The sequence below is a fragment of the Camelus ferus genome, chromosome 13 (genome assembly GCF_009834535.1).
Source record: "Camelus ferus isolate YT-003-E chromosome 13, BCGSAC_Cfer_1.0, whole genome shotgun sequence".
NCBI classification, from domain to species: domain Eukaryota; kingdom Metazoa; phylum Chordata; class Mammalia; order Artiodactyla; family Camelidae; genus Camelus; species Camelus ferus.
Genome location: NC_045708.1, coordinates 58,115,033 through 58,140,387, shown reverse-complemented (window position 1 = coordinate 58,140,387; position 25,355 = coordinate 58,115,033). Strand labels below are relative to the sequence as shown.

General features: G+C 38.9%; 3 protein-coding genes and 2 non-coding genes across 7 annotated transcripts in view; 2 read left to right on the top strand and 3 right to left on the bottom strand.

Annotated features, from left to right (window-relative positions):
- NEXN (nexilin F-actin binding protein) overlaps nucleotides 1–14,610 on the bottom strand; it is a 41,196-nt gene extending 26,586 nt beyond the window's left edge. For all 3 annotated transcript variants that reach the window (XM_032494640.1, XM_032494641.1, XM_032494642.1), the window contains exon 1: nucleotides 14,478–14,610. The gene's annotated coding sequence lies outside the window, so the exon portion shown is untranslated. The remainder of the gene's footprint in view (nucleotides 1–14,477) is intronic.
- LOC116668386 lies at nucleotides 427–533 on the bottom strand. Its single transcript, XR_004325556.1, has one exon. It is a non-coding gene; the product is annotated as a U6 spliceosomal RNA (small nuclear RNA).
- Nucleotides 6,092–6,163, top strand: TRNAG-ACC. Its single transcript has one exon. It is a non-coding gene; the product is annotated as a tRNA-Gly (tRNA).
- LOC116668096 (serine/arginine repetitive matrix protein 1-like) lies at nucleotides 13,712–19,237 on the top strand. The gene is made up of 2 exons (XM_032494643.1): nucleotides 13,712–13,835; nucleotides 14,016–19,237. The coding sequence occupies exon 2, from the start codon at nucleotides 14,266–14,268 to the stop codon at nucleotides 15,181–15,183; it is 918 nt and encodes a 305-aa protein (XP_032350534.1). The 5' UTR covers nucleotides 13,712–13,835; nucleotides 14,016–14,265; the 3' UTR covers nucleotides 15,184–19,237.
- A 405-nt stretch (nucleotides 19,238–19,642) lies between these two features.
- The window catches only part of MIGA1 (mitoguardin 1), a 74,577-nt gene continuing 68,864 nt past the window's right edge, over nucleotides 19,643–25,355 (bottom strand). The window contains exon 16 of the mRNA XM_006186994.3: nucleotides 19,643–23,182. Within this exon, the coding sequence (XP_006187056.1) occupies nucleotides 22,964–23,182 (219 nt within the window). The 3' untranslated portion in view covers nucleotides 19,643–22,963. The remainder of the gene's footprint in view (nucleotides 23,183–25,355) is intronic.

The following is a 25,355-nucleotide window of genomic DNA, read 5'->3' as shown; positions in this document are numbered from 1 at the left end:
GTGCTATACAGAAGAAATTTGTTTTTATCTATTTTTACATGTACTGCGTTAACATTTACAAATCTCAAGGTCTGCTTTTGTAATTGAAGTACAGTTGACTTACAATGCTGTGTTAGTTTCTGGTGTACAGCATAGTGATTCAGTTATACATATTTATATATATACTCTTTTTCAGATTCTTTTTCATTGTAGGTGATTACAAGATACTGAATATAGTTCCCTATGCTATACAGTAGCACCCTGTTTTTAATCTATTTTATATATAGCACTTTGTATCTGCTCATCCCAAACTCCTAATTTATCCCTCCCTGCACTTTCCCCCTTTGGTAACCATAAGTTTGTTTTCTATGTCTGTGAGTCTCTTTCTGTTTTGTAAATAAGCTCATTTGTATTATTTTTTAAGATTTCACATATAAGTGACATCATAAACAGATGGAATGCTTCACAGATTTGCCTGTCACCCTCGCACAGGGGCCACGCCAACCTCCCCTGTACAGTTCCAGTTCTAGTGTATGTGTTGCCAAGGCAAGCACTTGTCATGTCTGCTGCTGTTAAGAGTAACACTGCCCGCATAGAATGAGTTGGGAAGTATTTCCTCCTCTTTAATGTTCTGTAAGAGTTCATGCAGAATTGGTATTATTTTTTCCTAGTTAACTGTTTGCAAGAACTTCCCAGTGAAGCCATCTGGAGCTAAAGTTTTCTTTGTGGAAGAAGACAATGTGATGGGAGGGGGATGGACATGATTCCATGCAGTTACTAACAGGGTCCTAACTTCTGTTGCTGAGTGGGTCTGCGGGTGCTTATTACACTATTAGCGATGATTACCTAATAAATGTAGGCCATGCGTGGATGAGAATGTCATTAAGCAAAGCTGACGAGTAATCTATTCTGTGTGCCTGAGATAAAAATAACAACTCTAGTCCTGTTCTCTTACCTGAGCCACTGTATCATATCTAGAGTTACCTATTAGATATTTCTTCTTGTATAACCAACCAAAACCTACTCTTTATTCTTATAGCTTCTCAAACCTTAGAGTTATTTCTAGTTCATTCTTTTTCTTTATCTCCTAAATTTTAACAGATTGTCAAGATTTGTTAATGGTACTTTTAAATTTGTTCTTACATGTTACTTCACTGTTTTCACAGCCCCCATACTAATACAAGCCTGCATCACTTCACATTTTAACACAATTTGATATCAATCAGACCTAAACCTAAATTCTAACTCTGTTGCTTCCTAATTAGGATTAAATGAGATAACATATGTGAAAAACTTAAGAATAATACCTAACATTAGTACATATCAATCATTTTGATTAATTTCATCACTTAGAGTCTCCCTCGCCATAATTTTCCCTTTTTGGTAAAAACCTACATTTCTCTGTCAGTAAGCATACGTTAATATATTATTTGTGCAATTCCAAAGTGTAATACCAAAAGGTATGATGAGCAATCTCACATGGGGTTATAGGAACTGATTATTTTAGCTGAATTAATTGGCCAGACAGAATTTCAGGAAGCCTTTTTTCCCTGGTGAAATGAAAGAAAGTTGTGTGGCTTGGTAATACTGAAGAATTAGCCTGTTGAGAGTAGTCCCAGAAAATAAATGAATCAGCTAGCCCCTGTCATCTAATTTTTTTTTTTAAATCTTCAAATTGTATCTTGACTTATTTGTAGATTTAGAATAAAATAAGGTTGATTTTTAAATTTAGTATTAGTAAAGCCACTTAAAATAGTTTTTTAAATGTCATTTCAGTATTCTGAGCTTTCATTTTGAAAGTCTGTGAAAATTTGAACAGTACTAACTTCAACTTTTGGGGTTAAAATATAAGCAAAGTTATCCTTTGCTGACAGTTTGCTCCATTCTGCATTTTGAGGATAAAAAATTTATACCAAAAGAAGTTTATTAGCTTTTTGTATTACAGAATTGTTTTTTAAGGAACAGATTATAAACCAATAGGACCTATATCTCCTGCATAGTTTTACACTGAAGAAAAAATTTCAAAATCAATCAAATAAAGAATTGCAGGATTCTTTCACAGATAATTTTTTAAAGGCATGACTCTGCCTGGTAGAAACAAGAGTGTATATCAGTTGCTAACTCAGTTGTCTTTCTGTGCTAAACCAGGGTTAAAGGTATATATCTGACTATGGTTTATCAACTTTACAGGAAAGAACTCTGTTTCACAGTCACTGAATGTATTGTCTTATGTAAACCCCTTATCTCACTAACATATCCTTTGATCACAATATAAATAATTTATGATGATAATAACCCAAGCTAATGTTTATTGAGCCTTTACTACATGCCAGGTAATGAGCCAAGTGTTTAACAAGCATTATTTCATTTATTTCCCACAATAACCCTTTAAATACTATCATGAAATCCTCTCTCAAAAAACTTTCCAAGCCCAGGAGTTTAAGATTTCTTAAAATATTAATATGAGAACAATGTCTTAGAGTTTATCTAACAGAATTTGAAATCTTATGTAAATTGTTACAGTTGGGAAAACCAAGCCTTAAAAAAGTCAAGTAACTTGCCAAAGAACATTCAATTAATGAGTGGTGGACCCAGGATAGAAGCAGGCAGTGTGACTACTGAGTCTGCATTCTCACCCACTGTAATATGCTGATGCCAAGAAATCAGTACAACAGTTTTGTGTGGCGAGGTCGGGGAGAATAGCAACCAGCTTATAAGGTTTTACCTACTTGTGTAATCAACAGAGCTTTTAATCCAATTATTTGAGAACCACAATTCTGAGCAGCAGAAATATGCTGGAAGCTAAAAAGACATGATTAATAGTATTCTTTCCACTTAATGAATTTGTAATCTTTAGCTGGCAACTGGCAGTAGGACCTGGTGCTGGGTAAGGGAGAAATGAGCATTTTGCACTATGTGAGCAGTACAGAGTTTTTATTTAAGTCCTTTCTTTCCTTTTAAAGTGATACATGCTAGCAGTTATGCTCTTAGAATTACTTGGAGTTAAGCAAAACAGAGTTAGGTTATTAAACGATTCTTAGGTAGTGAATGAAATGCCCCATCTCAGCTGATTGTGGTTTAGAATTCATTTAGTAAACTCATTCATGTGTGATAAAGTCAGGGACTGTTTGATTTTTAAAAGTGCCCAAGTCAGCGACATGCAAGCAGCACTATTGTTTCTAATGACAGTGAAGAATCAAGTAACAATATTCACATGTATATCCTTCTCTTGATTAAGGAGCACACTGATACATCTTATCATTCTACTAAACTGCCGAGAATACAGAAGGCCTCTGAATTTCTTACCTAACAGAACTTGACTTAACAGTGTACTCCTAGGGTAACCAAATTCACTTTTATTTGTTTAGTGACTGAGAATTTTGGTTTTCTGAAGGCTTTTTAAAATATTAATTGACTCCAACAAAGTCATGACAAAGACCCTGAAATGTTTAAAAATTAGGTGAATGTCACACATTTTAGTGAATCTCAACACTAAACCATAAGTCCATCCCATCAAGGAACTTCCTGTGAATGGAATCACAGACACTGAACTTAAGTCAAGGAATGGAGACATAATGCTCTTTAAACTGCAGCTAAAAGAATTTTCAGTTTCCTTAAACCCTGTTCTTTCTGTCTCCTGGTACCCTCTCTCCATCCTCGCTCCTCAGTGCCCTAAGTAGGCATGCCCTTTCCCAGAAAGGCACAGTGACCTTCAGCTCTGCCAAAGCTACCTGCCTCTTACCTCAGCCATCTAGGGACCACACTGTGGACTAAGATGCTCAATATGTAAATGATCATAATTATATGTGGTGGAATGTGTATTATGAAATGAAAAATTCAGAACAAATGGCACATACAGGTTCAATTTTGTCACAACTTTTCGCAAACTCTCATACCAAAATTACAAACCTGTGTATTTTTAAATTTGATAAAAGAGTCATACAAATATAATTTGAAATCTCCCATAATATTCTCCTAGAACTTGTGATGCTTAAAGACCTTTGCAGAATTCGGAATTATAAATATATCTTAATGGTGCTTTCTCAGTTAATTGTCGATTTTTCAAGCACATTAAGACAATGATGGTGGAAGAAGTACTGGAGTTAGAGCCAGAAAACTTAGATTAGGGTTTCTGTTTAGCTCATTTATTAGATGTACGGTCTTGGACAAGCCAGTTAACTTCTGTGAACTTCAGTTTTACAGGTAAATTAGGCATAATAATGCTTTTCCCATTACAGTGCCAAATAAAATGGACAGTTACCTCCTTCTGAACCTCATTTCTACACCTGATGCTCTCGGTTACTCCTTCATTCTTTTCATCCTTCTCGCTTGGCTCCATGACACCTTTTCTCTCCCTGTTCTTACATGTGTCTGACCATTCCTTCTCTGCTCCTCTGATGGCTTCTTTGCCTCTTTCCACTTCTCAGGCGTTGTTGGCCCCCAGGTTTCAGTTTTTGCCTTTTTCTTCTCACTCTACATTTTTTCTTCAGTGATTTAAGACACTTTGGAAGTTTAAATGACCTCTCTAGTCTCATCTCTCTCCATACCTTCCTCGCACTCTGAAATACTAGCATAACTGCAGCATGTTCTCTTATAACTGCTACTCATCCTTTGGTTCTTAGATAAATTGTCATTTTTCTCCAGGAAGCCTTCCTTGTCTCCACTGAGGCTGGGTTACTTCTCCTGTGTGTTTCCATAACACCCTCACGCTTACCCCAACTGTGGCATTTACTACAGTGCGTGGTAATAAACCACTTTCTTGACCACCTCCTTTACCAGAATGTGAGTGCTATTTTAAAAAAAATTTTTATTATAGTTGATTTACAATGTTGTATTAGTTTCTGATATAGAGCAAAGAGATTCAGTTACATACATTCTTTTTAATATTCTCTTCCACTATGGTTTATTACAGAACGTGAGCTCTTTGAGAGTAGAGACGGTATTTTGAACACCGCTGTATCCATAGTACTTAGCATATGCCTGGTATACAGAAGACATAATAACTGTTTATTGAATAAGTAAATTCTGCCAACTTCAAGAGGAGGCACTTTATAAACAGTTAAGTGTTGTCTGGATATAATGTATGACTATCATGAAGATCATAATTACGCAGGAATATGATATAAATAGAACACACCATTCATTACACAAACATTTATTAAGCATCTATGATGTGCCAGGCGCTCTGCCAAGCCCTGAGAAAGGCGGCACGGAGCAGACAGACACTCTGCTTATTCTCCTCCATTATTGTTAACAGTCTCTTGGCCAAAGCTCTGAACTAAAGCCTTGGAACAGGATTTGTAATGGTTCAGTCTGCTTTGCTGTCTGCAGACACAGGTAAGGTTCTAAAATAAACCCTACCTGATACAGAATTAAAAGGCAGCATACACCACACCCACTGTCCAGTTAGACTGCCTAAGGTCAATGACTTCCATTCTCGGTCCACATTTTGCACTTCTCTTACTCCCACCCAGACTTTCATCAGTACATCTGGTAGACTTTATGCTTTTTTCCCAGATTACAGAGGATTGGTTCCTTTCCAGTGCCTAGCTCAATGCCTGTTAAATCATAAATTACAACTTAAAATAAATCCCAAAAGCCATCATGGAAAGGTTTTCGACATCCATGTAGTAATCATCAAAATTGAGAAATCTAAAAGACCCCATTCCTTTGACTCAACTTTCATTCCTTTAATAAACTGCCTACCACTACATTTTAAAATCTGCTATTGAACATTTACAAAAATTTCTCAAATTAATCTTTAGAAAACATACTCTCCAATTCTAAATGTCCATTCAATCTTTGATTTATTTTATCATCTCCACCCATGTGTATGCTTTATACATATATTATTAGTCAACACTTCACCTACGGGTCTATAAGCTCATCTGGAATTTGCTGCCCTATTTAGCACAGAGGTCCCAGGCCCTCCTTCAATTTCATACAACTATGCTTACTAGAAATACTCATATATATGTATTATTCATATGTATTATCATTTTGATTAGTAAACTTATAAAATGAGAAGCTATAAAATTCAAAGGACTCACTTTAACAGCCTTCTCTCCTTCAGAATACTGATAAACATTTTTGAATTATCAAAACTTTTCAGGGGGGTATAGCTCAGTGGTAGAGCATGTGCTTACCACGTACAAGGTCCTGGGTTCAATCCTCACTATGTCCATTAAAATTAATGAGTAAATAAATAAACCTAATTACCTCCCCCCAAACAACAACAAAAAAACCAAACAATAAATAAAAAATGTTGGGAAAAATCCTACTCTAGCTGCACTCACCAGATTCTAGGCACCATGCCGTACATCCTCCTGTCCTCTCAGAAGTACACCCAGAATCAAAACCCATAACTCTTGCCTTTTATTCTCTCTTGGGAAGACTTTAAAATAACCACTCAAAGAAAACTGTCAAGTTCTTATTTGACAAAATCATTAATAAAATTGTTACATATATCAATAAAATGTAGGGACTTTTTTTTAAAGTTACAATACATTGGAGGAAAGACCTGGTATCTCTATACTAAATAAAGGAGAAAGGTGGAAACTAACAACTGAGTCCCTACAGTGTGTCATACACTAGGTGGTTTGCATGTTACTTCATAGATTTAGAGATGACAAGTATGACAGAACTAAGAATAAACGGGAAATGAAGGAATTAGCTAAAATGAATAAATATGTACTTATTAATTAATTCAAGGAACATTTACTAAACACCTTTCTACATCATGCTAGACAGTGGAAGGCGCTACATATACAAAGATGAATAGGATAAAATATCTCTTCTCATGTTGCTCATAGACCACAGAGGTTAAAAGATCAAGAAAATATAATACAGCTTAAGTTTTTAGATAGAAAAGATTTATTTTAGTAGCATCTGAAAATATGAAACACATATAAAAGTAAGCTCTGTGATGTTGAAGAAAAATGCCCCCACTGGAAGAACGGCAGTGAAATAGAGGAGTGGTCCTCAAACTTTTTGAGCTCAGGGCCTAATGTCTGGACCTATTATGGAGGAGACCAGAGAGCTTTTGTTTGCATAGAGTATATCTACAGATATTTAATGTATTGGAAATTAAAACAGAATTTTCAAATATATACTTAAGTCATTTAAAATAACAATAACAAACCCATTATGAATCTATATAAACACACTTTATGAAAGACAACTATATTTTCCAAATTAAAAATAATTAGTGAGAAGACTGGTGTTGTGTTACATTTCTGCACATCTCTTTAATATCTCGCTTAATAAAAGACAGGTGTATTCTCATACCTGCTTCCGCGTTCAAACTGTTGTGACTGAAGTATGTAAAGAAAACATGGCCTCACACAGATATGTAATTGGAAAAGAAAGAACTTCTTTGGTGCCTGAAGGGTCTTGGGGACTCCCAAGTATTCTAAAAGCACATTGTGAGATTTGCTGAATTATAGGAAAAAACATTCTATCAAATCATGTCAGTTCTCATTCTAAAAAGAAAGTAGTTAGACTGAGTGAATCCCTCACAGTGTTTTAGAAGGCCAAATGAAGACCAGTTTAACAACTTAATTCCTATAGTCAGTACCCTAAATGTCAAAGGACTTTATATCTGGGCTCTCACAGATTTTTCTTAATCTAGTTTTAAGTTACTCTTCTTCTGTCCGAGCAGGCAGATGCAATGCCTTTAGCCACCTTCAGGGGGCAGCAACAACACAACAATCAGGCCTCACCGCACTTTCAAGGGTCTAAGATCTCAGGCGAGCCAGCTGAGTTGTTATCGAGAATAAGAGAAAACACTGACCAAAGGATCAGGCTGAACATGTGGCTCCTCAACAAAAGCTTGGTCATCATTAAGGGATGACAAAGGGATTTGTTAATGTCATCCCAGCATATTAAGCGTTCATGTTAAATGAAGACAACTAAGTAACCACCACAGGTGTCAGAGGGAATACTGCAATATTACCACAGCCTGTCCACGGTTTATCAAAAAGATTGCATTTTTTCCAAATTTGACAGATTAGGTCTGTACTGACCACCTACTGTTTTTGTGAGGAGACCCTACTGTGTACCAGATGTTACGCCTGGCGATGGTACACCAAATACATGTGATAGCTTTTAAAACCAAGTAGCTTTGTTGGGAAAAACAAATGAGACTACAACTAATTACAATACGAAGTAGTAAGTGCTATATAGCAGTGCACATACAGGGCTATGGGAACGTGGAAAAGACTATGGTGGGGTTAAGGAGGGAGCTGGGATTAAGGCAGATTACTCACAGATAGACGGGGACATCTGATTTAGATCTTGAAGGATAAGTAGGATTTCACAAAATAGAAAAGAGGCTAAGGGCATCCAGCCTAAAGAAGCAACATGAACAGAAACACGAGCGCCTGACAGCCCATTCCAAGTTTGGGGAGCTGTAAGTCGTCCAGAGAATCAATGGTAAAACCAGAAAGACAGACTGGGCACAGAATGGGAAGATTCCTCCTAAATGCTATGTTGAGAAAAAGTTTAGACTTGATCCTGTAGTCAATGGGGAGACAGCAAAGGATGATTTTTCAAGCAGCAATGTGACTTAATGAGATATGTATTCTAGAAAGAAAAAAGAGACAGACTCTGATAGCAGTGCAGAAAACTGGAGTAAAATGAGGAAAGACCACAGGGAGGAGGACAAGCACAGCGATCCTGGCAAGAGAAGTACGGGCCTGAATTAAGACAGCAGCACGAGGAATGAAAAGTTGGAAAAGACATTTCAGAAGTGGAATTGACAAGACATGGTGGCCCATTCATTCACTTATTTAACAAGTATTTATTCAGCTCCTACTATATGCCAGGGACGATCCTAGGCTATGGCGACAGGAAAGTGAACAAAAAGACAAAGTCCCTCCAGGGAACTCACACTGTAGGAGAGACATTACTGGAAGAACTTTGATCAGTTAGATTTGGAGGACGGAGGTGAGGAGAGGGATACCATCAAGAATTAGCTCAAGGCTTTTAGTCTGAGCTAAACTGGGTGGACCGGGTTACCATTAAAAGCATGCTTAAGGAGTCAGAAAATTAGTTCAGTTCTGAACAGGTTTTACTGCCTGTCAGATTACAGTTTGGGGTCTGGTTATACTCTGCTAAGAATTATGGATTTTTACAGCTCATTAGCTAAGGACCTTAAGGATCATTTAGTCCAACCCCTTTATTTACCATATGAAAAAAGGGAGGTTCAAAAAGATTCAGTGACCACTCCAAGGCTGCAGGCTACTCAGGAGGAGAACAAGGAACTAGACTCCAGGCTTCCTGACTTCTAGTCAACTACTCACTTCACTCTGTAATTCTCCATTTTTACCTAAAAGAGTACATATGTATACATACATTTATGTGTGTGCGTGTGTGTGTGTGTATGTGTATATGTGTGTGTACATACACACACAATATACCCAATGGTAATAGTAATACTAACTAACATTGGTAGCAGCGGGCATAGCAATTAATGAGATAGGCTTCAGGAAGTTTTTGAAAATGACTTAACGGCCTGATAAAATACGTTAGTGTATACTTTTGAGCTGTTATAATTTTCAGGTTGAACGTTAAGGTATAAACCTCAAGCTGTGAGACAACATGTAAGTCTTATAGTGGAATATAATATCAAGTAAGACAGATCATCTTAAAATACGCATGCTAATGCTTCTGTTCCAGAATTGCATTGGACCTATGTTTGGTCTCTACATTTTCTAAATTTCATTACTTTATTTGACTTTTTTTGGATCTGCAATTAAAATATTTCAAGAGAGCAAATAATGCAGGAATCAAGAAAAGAATTTTAAATTACAACTCTCTCATTCACAGTAGCTGTTTCACTGTGTTAATGTATCATCTCCTCTCTCAAGGAGAACAGAATTGTCAAGAAAATAACAGTTTTAAATCAGTATTCATTAAACTCAAGTAAATTCTTTGTCTTAACTTTTAAGGTTTTTAGACAAAACACTTAACTATATGCTACAAGTAATGTTAAAACCCACCTCTTTACAGTCTTTGGAACAAACAACATTGTTTTGAGCTTCATAAAGTGTGAGCCTACACTTTCATCATTTTTCACTTGCACAAGAAATACAAACTCACATATAATGTAACTTTATGACACTTAATGAAGCTTGAGACTTTACACTTTAAAAATTATATTACAAAACATCATAAACCCCATCACAATTCAAAAATGTGAAATTAGATCCTATTTTACCTATTTGAAATAATGAGATTTTTTTTCTCATACCAATACACAATTCCTCACTGATAACTAAGAATCTTATTTTCAACCTGCTTTGACATTCTTCTGTATTAATAATATATAATACTTTGCACTCCTATGACTGTATGTGTTATTCTTCAAAGAGCATTCATCATACTATGAGCCCCTGAAAGGTAAGCAGTGTGCTCTACTGGGTTTTTATCTTCAGTGTCTCACACAACAACTAGGACACAGTACAAAATCAATTCATAGTTAAGCGAGTGGATGAATTATTAGGATAGCAGGAGACAGCAGGAAAACTGTCTGACCCAAAATCAGCCCAAATAAAACTTTTATTACTGATATCTCCAAAACGAGGACTAACGAAGAGGATGCATGATGGATGAATGAACAAACAAATAAATAAAATTATGGAAACTAAAATAAAATGGAGTGAGTTTACATTAAACTGTATATGATGAAAAACCAGAAACTTGGGCTGCAGGATGTTGGCTTCCCAAGCAAATGAATGTGGTAATTTCTGGAGGAGATTGGGCCTCCTCACCCTCTCTTCAAGTGGAAGATGGCCTTTCATTGACGGACACAGCTGGGAATGGGAAGACCCATGGCTCTGGCTCCAAACAAGTGGGTGGGGTGGTGAGACGGAGAACAGTATGTAGTTAACTCTGCTTTATGGCCAATGTCTAGGGGCTGCAAAAACTCTTCTAAACTCTTCTAAGATGGGGAAGGAGTAGGATTGTTTCAGAGTTCCTAGGAAAGCCTTCTTTCCCAGAAATATCTCCCCTATGCTTTCTAAATTTCTACCAGTTAAAATATTTTGTTTTAGTTAACAATACATCATGGTTCCTTTCAGTTCAACTGACACCAGCAATTAGTGTCAATGAATGTTAACCTCTCCTTCCCATTCCCATGATCACATTATTTAAGAGAAGGATTACTAACCAAAATGTATCTGCAACACTTAAAGTCCAGGTTCCTAATGCCAAGTCCAGGAGACTTCCCATCATATCACGGCTTCAGACTTGCCCTAATACTTAGATCAGGAGCCTGTGCGGTCAAGTGTCTAGGGTTAGGAAATGTAAGCCAAGGTTATGTAGTATAATTGACAGGTAATCTGAAGGAGTGATGACTAGTTGGAAAACCATAGGGAATGGTGGAGACTATGTCAAAAGGAGAGCATGTGCCCTGTCTGAGGAGGGAGCCACAGCTTCGTTCAGGGTTTCTTGCTATGCAGAAATGTGGACCCAGTTTTGCCCAGATCTTCCAACTTTTCAAGGGAGGCTGAAAATTCACATTTTAATATAAGATATACCAATTTTTAAGCATGTCTGTGGCTGGAAGTGGCTTTTGGGCTGCCAATTTGTGGCCTCTGATCTAAATGAACAAGAAGCGTTAAGAAAAAGCAAAGAGACAAAGGGGAGGCCAGACAGAGGGAGGCAGTCAAAGGGGAGGAAAGGGCAGGGAGGAGGCACAGAAAGGAAGGTGGAAGTCAGATTTCACCAACCTCAGGACCCGGCCTAGGGAGCCCCAATCTACCTGTCTTCTAGTCTGAGAGCAAAAAAGAAGACATGACAAAAGGGAAAAAAGGAGGGGAGGGGGAAAGAGCAGCAACTACTGAACACTTACTAGACGGCAGATACTGCATTCAATTCCTTCGCACGTGTATTCGCACTGAGATGTGGCAATGCGAGAAACAAAACCCCAAGCAAAGGGAAAAGAGGAAACTACATCAAAACACTAACAGCATATGTATCAGACGATGCGAGCCCCCTTACCGTTCTCTGTATTTTTTAACCATAAATATAATATGGTTGTATTAACTTTATAATAAAAAACAAACGTGACTGAAAGTTAAATAAGTTGGATTTCTGGAGTGTAAAAAGTACACTAGCATCAGTCAAGCCACTCTATGCACTGAGTATTTAAACAGAAAAAGAAAAGATAACAATTCCAAGTGTATGTAACTAATGTGTAATCATACAATTATAAAACCAGAGGAGAACAGGCAAGAAGCTACACAGGTGATATAAACCGCAGATTGACTACATAAGGAAAGAAAGACGTAAAATTGTTAAGAATGCAGCAGGTCATTTTCCTTCTAAATTATAAAGTAGACTACTAAGATGTGTGTGTGTGTGCGCGTGGTGTGTGTGCGTGCGTGTGGCCTACACACCACACAATGTACTGAGTCCTCTCTTCCATAAAAACTTTTAGACATCTGCCCATCTGTTACATACACTTCTACATTTACTACATAGTTTTCTTTCTTTTAAGCATATATTTTTATGTAATCAATACTTTTATTTGCCTTTAGGGTGTTTCAGAGATAACAGGAGGTTTCATTTTTTTTCTTAAGTGAAATAGTATTTCATTTCAGGCCACTTGGGTTCTAAGCAATCTAAAACCTCAATTAATCTCTTCCAAATATACATACTCAGTTTTCATTTTGTTCACAAATGAAACCCTAACCTAAATACTTCAAGTGTAATTTCTGGGGAAAAATACTGTTCAAAAATCTAGATAATACATTCCTTTGTTGATGCTAAATATAGTCATCTCAAGATGACATACATTTTGACAATGATCAGTCTTACATATCAAAATTTCAAAAATAGCACAAATTCCATTTTAAGGTGAGCAGGCAGGAAAAATTGCTATTCACTACACTGGCTTAAAATGGATCTAAAAGTGTGACTCTTCCATTAAAACTGAATACATCAATACTGTATCAAGGGAAACTGGATTTAAAAGAATTTTGTTGCAGTTTTTGCTTAGGGATCTTTAAGGGAGTTGTTGCAGATAAAATACAGAATTGCCCACATTTTTCTTTAAATTATTCCAGTCAAATATATAAAATATCTTCAGAAATAGGGGACTAATAGCTGTGAGAAATAATCTTAATTAACTACATTTATCAAAGTTCATTTATACTAAATATACCTCCTCAAAAACGCTGTCCCTCAATTTGATTAACCATGCATTTTTCCACCTACCGCATCTCAAAACTCAAAAAAATTTCATAGATTTGTGTGTATTCTGAGTTTTCTTATGGCAGCTTTTAACCTGTAAAAGGATTAGGGGGGAAATAATGTGGTCCACTCAATAACGGGTGACTAAGATGTATACTATAAATACTGAAGTTTATTTTATCATACCACGCAGCACATAGCTATGCTGTGACTGGAAGGCCAGTGGGCCCATACATGAATTCATTAGCAAAATGTAGCTGATGAATGATGCTCTGCTTGCTTTGCTCATGGAACTAATTTCTTTCTTATTACGGCTTACTTCTTTCCTTCTACCTGCCTCTTTCCCAAGGACAGACATTTTGTTAGGACATATCCTTATGCTATTTTTATCTCGTTCTCATTCTGTCCCCTCTGTCTCTCTCTCCCTCCCTCTCCCCGCTCCGCACCCCCCTTTCCAACTCTCTTTGTTCACATTATGGACCTAAAATAAATATGAAATGAAGGTCTTGAAGCCATTGCAAAAATCTACTAACCTCTAAACTTACTTTCTTCACAAATGCCATCAGTAATACATTTTTAGCATTTGTAGAGCGTTTCACAGTTTACAAACAGCTGGAATGGCTCGGCGTTTTCAAAAAGCACAAGGGAGGTCTCAGGAGGTGACTACATTATTCACTCCAACTTCCAGCTCTAGCTGCACAACTCCCAACATCCTACCTCGGACAGAACCGTGAAAAAATAGTTGGGCGGGAGGGGGTAGATGATGGGCTGTTAAATCACATTTCACTCCCCAGCCTCCGCAGGGGCAGATCAGGACCGATTTCTCTTAAAAACAACAGGCACTGCTGGCGGAGACGGAGACCGCGCCGGGGGCACGCGGGGGACAGGACACGGCCCTTCACCTGCCCGCACCCCTGGGACAGAGCAAGCGGACTGGCACCCTCTCCGCTCCGTGAGGGCGCATTCCCTGCAGGACTGAGAAAGCTCCCGAAACTCCAGGCAGGGCGCGAGCCGAGCTGAAGCCCCGGAGCCGGGCAAGGGAAGAGCGGCCAGACGCCCGAGGCCGGCGGAAGCGGAGGCACAGCCAGGATGACCCCGTCCGCCCTCCGCCGAGCCCGCGGGACGCGGCTCCGAGGGCCGGTTCGCTCGCGCCGGGGACCGGCGCGTCGCCACAGCTGGATGGAGCCCGGCCAGGAACCGGGGCGCGGCGCGTGTCCCCGCAGCCCCCCGCCCGCCGCCCCGGGGGAGCCGACCGCTCCGGCTCGGCCGCGCCCACCCCACGGCCCCCCGACTCCTCTCACCCGCCTGGAGCCCGCGACGAGCGAAGGTCCTGGGTGCGCGCGGGGAGGCTGTGCGCGCCCGGCGCCTGGGTGTGGGAAGGGGTCTGAGCGCTCCGGCCGCCGCCGCCGCCGCCGCCACTCCAGCCGCCACGAGCCCTCTGGCCGCCGCCGCCGTCTCCAGCAGCAAGTTTCCATAAAAGTCCTGGTGCGCAGCCTGTTCCCGCATTCCGGGCGGGCCCAGCGCCGGCTGCAGCTGTTCCAAAACACAAGGCCAGTTCCCCCAACCCCCCGCCTCCGCCGGAGCGCCCGGAGAGGGGTGGAGAGTCGAGGAGGAAGGCGGACGAGGGGGGCGGTGGCGGCCAACTTTCCGCCAGACCTGCCTGTCGCCCTGGGTCGGCTCGGGGTCCCTGAGCTTCCCCCTCCCCTCGGGTCTGCCTCCAGCCCCGGCGGGGTCCGAGGAAAGGAGGCTGCCTCGCCTGCGGGAAGCGAGAGATCCTGGAATGGGATGCATAAAGAGGCTGCAGCTGCCTCCCCCTTCCCACAGCCGGTCTGCGCCGGGCCCACCTCTCAGCCACTCTACAGGTCCCGGTTTCTAAGGAGCCGAACCACTACCTTCATCCAAACCGTTGACTCTTGGCCAACTTCACGTTTATTGCTAAGAGCAGAGGACAGCCGACGGGAGACCGCTTCATCCGTCTGTTGCTCTCGTTTACTTGGTTCTGCTTAAACTCCAAAGAGGGTCGTTGTAGAGAAAAGAGGAGGATAGAGAGGAGAAAAGGAGGTGGGGAAGGAGGAGACATTTTTTTAAAAAATATTTATATAATCTTCCAATTTTCCTTAATTGAAGGCAAATCATCTCTGGTCTTTCTAAACCTACATTAAGGCATCTTGCGAATACAACCTGGGCCACCTGCCTGTCAATTAGACCCATCAGACAACCTATATTAAAACCTGAAATACTCATCCAAAGGGGACATTTTCCTGGTCGGGGAGGATCTTCAGTTGTTCACTGCATGCCTAAGATAAATACAAATTTAATTAATGAATAAGTGAATTAGCAAAATTGAGCTACCACCCACACAGATAAACCAGGGACAACCACCTTCAACTTCCAGCCCTGGGTGGACAGTGGTGCTCAGGTTGTATTTTCAGAGATGTTGGAAGGCCTTCTGGTCTTAACCATGTAACCTTCCTTCTCCACCCCATCCCCATGCACTATCTACTCAGGATGGCAATTCTTTTAAGAGGTAAAAGTCCTTCATTCTTCAAAGTTCTAGATTGGTAATTAAAACAGCTGTTTCAGCTTCTCTAATACAGATAGTGATGGATGGCCTGGATGATCTGGCTCACTCCCTTGCTCCCTTCAATACCATCACCTTGACCTTCTTCAGTTTATGGGATTTTCCATGGTCATTCCGGCTGCAGGGACTTTGCACAAGCTGTCCCCTCCGCATAAAATTCTCTTTCCCCCAACTCTTCACCTAACTTCAACATATGCTTTTGCTGTCCACTTATGTGTTGCTTTCTCAGAGAAGCCTTCCTTTCACCCCAGTCTCTCTCGGTCCTACCTGTGATAAATTCTCATTCCACCCATTTCCTCCTTACATTTATCAATTTATAATTATACATTTATTCTTATGACTTAAAGAAGTGAGTAGAGGCTCTCTTAACTGATTTCTACTCGACAGTTTCGCCAGATACAACAAATATCTCCATTCTTCCTACTTAACTCTGAAAGTTACCCACAGCATGCAAAGCCTACTTCTGTCCTCAATTCATCATTCATTCATTCAACAAATATTCATTTCTAGACACTGAGTGCTATACAGCCATCACAAAACAAATAAAAAGCCCTGCCATCATGAGACATACGTTTGAGTAGAAGAGGGCGGACAATAAGCAAATAAATGAACTAGTAGTACTTAGTGATCAGCAGTATAGATAAACCAGAGCAGAAAAGTAGGAAATGCCGGAAATGGAGTGCGTGGCTATTGTGTTTTCAGGTAGAATTTAAAGTCTTATATGAGTAAAAGTCTTGAGGAAAGTGACGCAGTGAGCCATGGAAATATCTGGAGATGCATGCACATATGAGCTCTGGAAATTCCTGGGGCTGTGTGGGAGAAGAGTGGTACAGGAGGAGGTACAAAGGCCCCAAGAAGGTCCCTGTCTGACATGTTCTAGGAAGAGCAGGCAAAGGGGAAAGGAATATGAAGTGGACTGGGGCAGGAGGCAGACTGTGAGGAACCTTTTCGTACATTGTAAGGACTTTAGCTTTTACTCTTGAATATGATGGATGGCCGCTGGTGGATTCTGAACAAAGCAGGACATGATGTGACATATTTTTAACGTGTTCACTCTGGCTGTTGTGCTGCAAACGCACTAAATGAAGCAGGGAGACCAGTCAGGAGGCTTCCAAAATAATCAGGATGACAGGTTATGGGAGTTTGGGCCAAGGTGATAGCTCTGAAGTAGTGAGAAATGCTTAGCACATTTTTTTTTTTATTAGTACACTTTTTTTTAAAGTAGAACTGCTAGGATTCTGGTTACAGACTACATGTGAAATATGAGGAAAAGAAGTTTTTGGTCTGAGGAACTGGAAAATGGAGTTGTCATTCACTGGGATGAGAAAGTCTGGAGGGAGAAGGTTTGGGCAGGTGTGTTCAGGAGCTCCATTTTAGACATACTAAATTTGAGAAGACTATGAGAAATCCACGAGTTGCCAATTTGTGCAAACATTCCTTGTGTATTTATCATGAATCAATTGTTCTCAAACTTGTACATCAGTTGTATGTTATTGAAATGACATAAACATTACAAAAAGGAAGAAATACAAAAGCAAAAATAGTTTTTAGAAAAGCTACACTGAATGCTTTGAAGAATTGATAAAGGCAAATAGCTTATAAAAATTACCACTAAGCTAGGTGTAGGGAAGACAAATGTGAAAGAGTGGGTAGAAAATTATGAAACCCTACAGGGATTTGGCACTCATTGCTTTTCATGTACATTTTTTCTCCTTTAAAAGTAAGGGAAATTGGAAATCCCAGATGACTGTTTAGAGGTATAGTTTATGCAAAAAAGATCTCAGAATACGGAGTAGATCCAGACTCCAAGTAGACCTTCATCCCACATTAAAAGATTGGCCAAAGAATGTGCATGAATTCATTTAAAATTAAAATGTCTATATTATCTATGTTCAATTTATTATGATTCCCTGTGTGATATCCAGCCACCAAGATGACCCCAAATGATCCCACCTCTTGGTATTTCTGCCCTTGCGTAATCTCCTCCCCATTGTGTCAAGGTTGGTCTGTGTGACCAAAAGAATATGGCACAAGTGATGGTATGTCCCTTTCAAGTCTAGGTTATAAAATATACTGTGTCTTTTGCCTTGATAGCTCTCAGATTGCTCACTTTGGGGGAAGCCAGCTGCCATGTTCTAAGTACTCAGGCAGCTCTGTTAGGAGGCCCATGTGGCAAGGACCTAAAGCCCCTGACAGAACCGTGTGACTGAGCAAATCTTGGAAGCAAATCTTACAGCCCGAGTCAAGCCTTTAGATGACTGCAGTCTCAGGAGAGACCCTAAGCCAGGACCCCCAGAGCCAGCCATTCTTAAATTCCCAATTCTCAGAAACTATCTGAGATGATGTGCATTGCTTCAAGCTGCTAAATTTGGGGATAGTTAGCAAAGATCACAAATGCACCTGCTTTAACCTACTTTTTTTTTTTTCATTATCCATCTACCACATTAAGCACTCAGTCCTTTTTAAAGTCCCGGGGCTGATTCTCTGAGAGAGGTTATTAAATAAAAGAATTAGCAAAGTTCTAGAAGTCTTAAATTTCAAGTGCTTTCTAATGTCAAAGTTCTTTATATTCAAGTATTACGGTGTTTTTCAAGCAGCAAATTACAAAAGTTCTGAAATGTCCTATATATAAGTATACTTTGTGAAAGGCTTTTGTGACACACATAGGGGACAGTTAAAAGCAAATCGCTGAGGTGGTATTTGATGTACCAGTTGCCTTGCTGTGGCTTTTAAGTAAAGAATAAAAAAGCATCATAGAAGGAAGTTTTGGTCTTTTTTTTTTTTTTTTTTCTGTACTGGAATTCAGTCCTTTCCTGCCCAAATGATAAAGGTTACTTAAGGGTTTTCACCATTCAAAGGTAGGAAAAAAAAACAAAAAAAGAACCTCAGCAGACAAAAGAGCCGTGCGGCCTGAACAAAGATGTCAGTAGCTTAAGGAGAGAGAGATTAAAGGAGAAGAAGTAGCAGGGTGAGGTATCAGAGCATACAGGGCACAGGAAGAAACGCTCCATAAAAACAGAAGTCAAAGCAGCAAAAGAACAGTGAGAAAGACAGTGGATAAACCAAGTGAGTCCACAAAGATTTCCAGCAAAGCCCTACAAAGAGTGTAACAATAGGACACTGAAATGCTTGCAGAGGAGTATTTTAAACACACATAAAAATTCAAAGAGATCTGTTTAAACTGCAAAATATTAAGTTCATGTAGCAGGGTCAAAGAGGATGGCAGATAACAAAGGAAACAGAAGATGAGACTGGGATGCAGGTCTGGTTACCCACTCCATCTCCAAGCCTGCTTCCTTGCTGGGAAAAGATTTAACTCATGTTTGTGTGGTCTGCTTATTGAGTATTATATTTAAGTTTATGTTTAATAGTTTTAAAATATAATCAGGTACATTTATCTATACTGTATATGTTTAATTCTTCGAAAATAAATCTCTTCAATGGAAATCCCAAATCAAGAATTTTTATACGCAGGGAAGCCCTTCCCGCTATCTGGTGTCTTCATCCCTCTCTGTGGCTCAGTGCATCTGAGCCCTCGCCAAGAAGTGGTGGGCAAGGGGTATGTCTGAACAGGGACAGATGCATGTACGTTGATGTGATACATCTGTACTGTGTTTGATGGAAGTTTCAACCAGAACACTTTAAATGATTGATGAAAACACAAGTATTTTGACTTTACTCATCACAAAACTGTTTTCTCTCCCAGTCAGTACAGAAAGAAAACATACACTTTTACACTTGGTTTCCAGGCCTCTGCAGTTGTCTGTGTTCTCCATGCAGATACATGTGGTCTTAAAGGAGACTGACAGCTCCTAGTGAGCAGGGTCTGACAGGACAAGTGTGACCTTGTAAGCGTTGTATAAAACAGGCAATCCAGCAGCAAGATGCACCATCACTCTTTTATTTGGCAGCAGTAGACATACATCCGGGTCACAGCGCTCACTCTGGCTAACGAGCCAGCGCTCTTCTCTTCTGCCACTGTAGTGTTTCACTTTTACAGAACAAGTGCAGTCTTTACATTTAGGAAACAGACACATCTACTGATACCAGCCAGGTAAAGCTAATACGTGGTTGTCCTCAAACTAAGCAAAACAATAACGTAACATAATCATTAGGAACAAAGAATGTATGTCCTCATTTCAGTTAATCAGAGATCAGACAAATTCTGGAGTCTCACATACAGAGATATTTCTAAATTTGATTAATCCAAGCAAAAAAAAAAAAAGATTTTAATTCAGCCTAATTCTTATCACTTTGAAATGTATATTCCAAATAATTTCCTAATATACATTCACATTAAAATAAAAGCAAATTATGTTATGAACATAATTTAAATTTTTTGATTATGAAAAGTCACAGAGAAGTATATTAAATGTTACTTTGGCATTCCTATCTCACAGGTTTAAAGGAATGATAAGCAAAAGAATTCTTTTTAATGCAAATAATCCCCCCTTAGGTAATCATTTAAATAGAACATCTAACATCTTAAGGCAAGAACAAGCTTGTAAATATTTTTTATAAAGTCAGTTAATTCAGCAAATTAGTAGAAACATAATAAATGGATGCAAATAAAAAATACTTCTTTATGACAGAGAGAAAGTTCTTTGGAGCTGACTATAACAGTACGAAAAACTTGCCTTTTTTAAAAAAACCCACTTTGACATTTAATAAACATACCATAAGCCTTCAAGAATCAATAACTAGGCTTTCAGTTTAACAAAAATGTAGAGAAACCAAAATAGAAAAAAAAAATCACCAAATATAAATCACCTGAACACTTATCTTTCTCCTTCCAGAAAATAGGAGGAAAAAAAATCCATTTTCTCAGGACTAATTCAAGGCTCTCTTATAATTTATACAGGGAAGCAGATGGTAGGACTCATGGTAACAGTGGCAATTTTCTGATAATACTACCATGAAAGTGCTAAACAGGATTTTATCCTAAAAGGCCCTAGACTAGTTTAGTTCTTTTTTATTTTTTAAAACATTGCTTTAGCTGTTAAACCCATTTCAAGGCAAACTGAAATTGGTCCATATGCCTTAAGTACTCTTCTGTGCTCAGAAACATTTTTAAGAGAGGTTTCTTTAGAAAGGTCAAGTTTCTCCCCTTACAACAGAGAGGGATTTCTTTTCTGTACTTAATACCCTGCAAGTCTATTTGGTCACTCTTGTCTCTTGTCAAAGGCCACAAAGAAAGCATCTTACTAAAGCGCTGCTCCTGAACTGACCTGGAACTCCAGCACTGAATTCGACAAACCAACCTCTTAAATATGGGCAACTTTTTTTTTCAAGGTGAAGTGTAAAGGAGGAAAAAAACACCTTTTGGAAAGTCATTCATCTTATCTGATGAAATTCCCCAGGTTATTTCATAGTAGCAGCATTATTAAATAGTGCAATTCTTCAAAACAGACTTCAAACAATATCTTCCTCAAATAAAAGAAGTAGTCAAATTTCCTTATAGGTTTGTTTATAAAACCACAGCCTAAAACATGAATTAAAACCGTCAGCCCCCCAACCAGGAAAATTAACGTAAGCAATAACTATCTTGCTTACACAATAAAGGGACGGGTGTGCGTGCACGTGTGGGTATGTGTGTGAATCATTCAAGGCCAGTGGCACCTCAACAAGAAGCTAAAATACAGGAAAAATTAAGAATTCTGAACAGCCAATTGTTAAATTAAGAATATAGGTAAGAAAAGTCAAGGAGCTATATAGTCAAAAAATATTAGAGCAATGTTTCATATTGTTTAATGCTGTAACCTATACATTACGGAACACAGTACGTGCAAACAGCACAAGGATTCTGAACCTCCTATTTTGTAACTAATATTACATAATATTACATACATAAACTTAAAACCTTAAAAGTTTATGCTTTTCCCCCACTTTTCATTTTCTATTCATTAATCAGAAACTAGGCACTTTAATCTAAAAATACATTTTAAAAAAATATATTTTAGATCCTTCTTGGTAACTCACTCCTAAAATGAAGAAAGCCTACTTTAGGAGCAAAATCAACAAATCCAATCCACTGATGATATACTGAGTCAGCCACTCTAAATAGTGGCATATGATTTAGACACAAAATTAATACAACTCTGAAAATATCTAATATACTCTGAAGAACCTTACTCGTGAATACCTCATTTATTCATCTATGTATCCTGAAGGACAGGAAATACACTTCCATACCATTAAAAATATTCTGTTCTATATTCAGGGCAGAAAAAACCTTCTTTAAGACCTCTGTAAGATTCAATGTATGAATATTTCTAAAATATGGGCATAATATGACAAATTCCCAGTGTGCTAAGTTCTCTGTGGAAATAATTAAAAGCCAGTTTTGTAGAAAGAGAAAGAAGAAATGATTTTACTGTATCAAGATTCATACCTTCAGTGGTTGGGAGATAGTTTCAAAACTACAATAACTGCCTGTCATAGTTAATAAATGTTCTATTTTTAATCATTATTTATTGAAGGGAAATGCTCTCATGTACACCAAGATAAAAGAAAAAGTCTTCAGTCTAACTTATAGGATCAACAGTAATGTATTTTGGGAACTGCAGTAAATCTAATATAAACTTGTAAACTTCTCAGTGGCAATTCATTTAAATGTTTTATAACGATAGCCGTTACGGTGTCTTTGATTCAAATACTTAAGCACATGCACAAGCAGTAACGTCAGCAGCACGTGTTCATCGCCACTACTGCCTGACCGTGATTAAACAATGAATGACATCACAAGTAAAACTACGTCTCCAGGCAAAGTTACGTTTGTTGACACTACGCGCAATATATTCTCGCATGTGTCGGCCACGAAAGTCTTGGCTAAAGTATCTATCTTTACGGTACAAAGCACAAAAACAAAGCTTTTGAGAGTGAAACTGGACATTTCAGACAGCTTCAAGACGACAAATCCATTAATTCCCAAGTACTGGTTTCAATTCAAGCAATATTTCTGTAAAATATACAACATTTCACAACGATTATTACCTAAAGATTATAAAAAGACACTTTGGATACACTACACAGGGATTCAATGACAGAACTTCTGTGTAAGTACAGTACAGTCACTCATCCTTTACTAGATTTTTTTTTTCCCTCCCTGAGTCCAGATCGACCAATTCTGTGTCACATATGTAACAAAATCAATAGTTACCTTGAGATATTTCATAGCACACTCAAATTGTCTGACTTTTACGGTACTTATTGTACTTTGGCTTCCAGCAGGCCACTGGACATAACATGACCATGAGTACTTAGACAACTACTCGTGTGCCTCAGGGCATCGGCTCCAAGGTAGGCCATTAGGAGTTCGGTGCGGCGGATCAGTAAGTGCATGAGGTCTTCAGTCAAAGTCTCTATACTGGAATAGCGCACCTTCTCGAAATCAAAAATGTCTTTGAGGAAGAAAAGAACTTGATTCTGGAAAAGGAACACAAAAACAAATTGGCACTTATTAGATCAAAATTACATGAAATCTAAATAGTTACCAATACTGTAGCAGACACTGAATTAGGAGTCGGAAGGCCTGCGTTCCACCGCTCATTTTATATCTCACTGGATAAGGAACCCTGAACAAGTTAAATCTTTTTGGGTCCCATTTTCTTTTTCTATAAAATAAGGGATAACACTACTTGTCATTTTACTTCTCAGGGCTGACGTAACTGATGTAAAACCGATGTAACGATCAAAAAAAAAAATTATCCCCCTCTCCAGTCTCACTCCACTGATTGCTGCAGCAAAAGAGGCGACCAAGAACAATCACGAAAACTACATCACCCCAGCCTCACTGTGCCAAGCCTTCTGTGAAATAAATGCTCATTTCGGAAATTCCAACCCCTGATGCCCTCTCTTCCTTGTCGTGCTCCTCCCATTTTCTGGTCTAGTGCTCTCAAGGCTTTGGTCTTTGAACACCATGTGTCCAGCATTGAAGAGAACTGCAACTGAATAATCAGATGATGGCCATTTAAAAATAAGGAATTTGCTCCCAATTTGTGGATATAAGGATGATTTATAATTAAGGGTTTATATGAATAAACCCTTGAACTCCTTTTTCTATATAGCAGAATCCCTCTCCCCAATCAATTCTTGACTATGTAAATTTTTGGCTTTATAATATTTTCAATTTGCAATCAGTTGAGATTTCTTTAGTGCTTGCTCTTTGGTTACAAAACTTCCAAACACCTTATTGCACTGAAAATTGAAACATCTTGAGAAATGCCATGGAAACTGATAATCTGCCAAGGACATGAAATGGCTCTTCTTCCTGGACCATGACTGTGGTACAACTGATCCTGATACGGGAGAGAGACCCACCACAATTTTCTTTGTGTGTGCTTCTTGCAGCTCTTTGGGAGGATCTTGACCCAATAGTGTTCCCTATGCTATTTCTTGTGAAATGGTCTTGGCTATGTAGTAGCTTTTGATTCCGTAAATCCCCTAGGCTGCTGCCCCCATCCTGTCCTTATTTAGAACATTAAAAAGTTTCCTAGGGCACATGCTAGGTGAGAGCAGCATGAGAAGTCAGGGAAGAAAATTTAGCTGCTTTTAAAATAAGGCTGGACATCAGCACCTGTCCAGCTATACCTACGTGATGTTTCAAGAAATCAGCCTCTTTTGGGGGGAGGGTATAGCTCAAGTGTAGAGCACATGCTTAGCATGCATGAGGTCCTGGGTTCAATCCCCAGTACCTCCTCTAAAAATAAATAAACCTAATTACCCCCTCCCCTCAAAAAAATTTAAATAATACAATAATAATAAGAAATCAGCCTTTTTTCCATCTTGTATAAGGAGCTGAAAGACTAATTCAGATCTTCTGATGGCCTGAATCTTTGGGTCAAAGGGAAAGATCTCCAAATCTGAGACTATGTGTTAATTTTTAGATGGATTTGTTAGCCTGAGATGACACTGCCAGCTTTGAGGGGACCCTGTTTTTATGATGCATGGCCAAGCTCTCTGCAAATGGAAATGCTTGCACTAGGTGCTGGGGATGTTTGCTACCTCCTTCTATCTTTGTGGTTTTGGTCCTCCCACTGTGGTAAGACCCCTGGCCATCATTGTGGCTTGTCATGTCAGCCCAGTGTCTACCTTGTCATGCTCTGAGGTACCATTGCCTCTGCAGCACAAGTTTTATTTCCTTCAATAAAAGAAGTTGAAAATATTTTACTTGAAAAAAAAAAAAAGCCTGTAAACACTGAAGCACTATGTAAATGTAAGGGGCTATTATTATTCCTTTCCCAGTAACTGAAGTTTTCAGTGTTTCCTCTGAGCACTGGTACTAGTTTGAGACAAAAGAGTAAATGATTTCCAAAAACTACAACTTATAAATTTCAAATGTATATTTTTCTGTACCAAAAAAACCCCTTATGATACATGAAAAATAAAAATAATTTCAGGTTTCAACTCAGTAGAAGATTGTGAAGGAAATGTCATTCTGGTAACCTAATACTTATGCTGAAACTCATTTTATGCAAGCTGTATACTACTAAGTATTAAGTCTCACGCCGGTATGCCGTGATGGAAAAACAAAAAGTAATTCCAAAGAACAAGAAACAGGAATATTTCATTTGTATCCTACAGAAACCAACTGTCAAGA

What these genes read in the sequence shown, in the direction of transcription:
- LOC116668096 (XM_032494643.1), top strand. Translation starts at nt 14,266, where the DNA reads ATGACCCCGTCCGCCCTCCGCCGAGCCCGCGGGACGCGGCTCCGAGGG.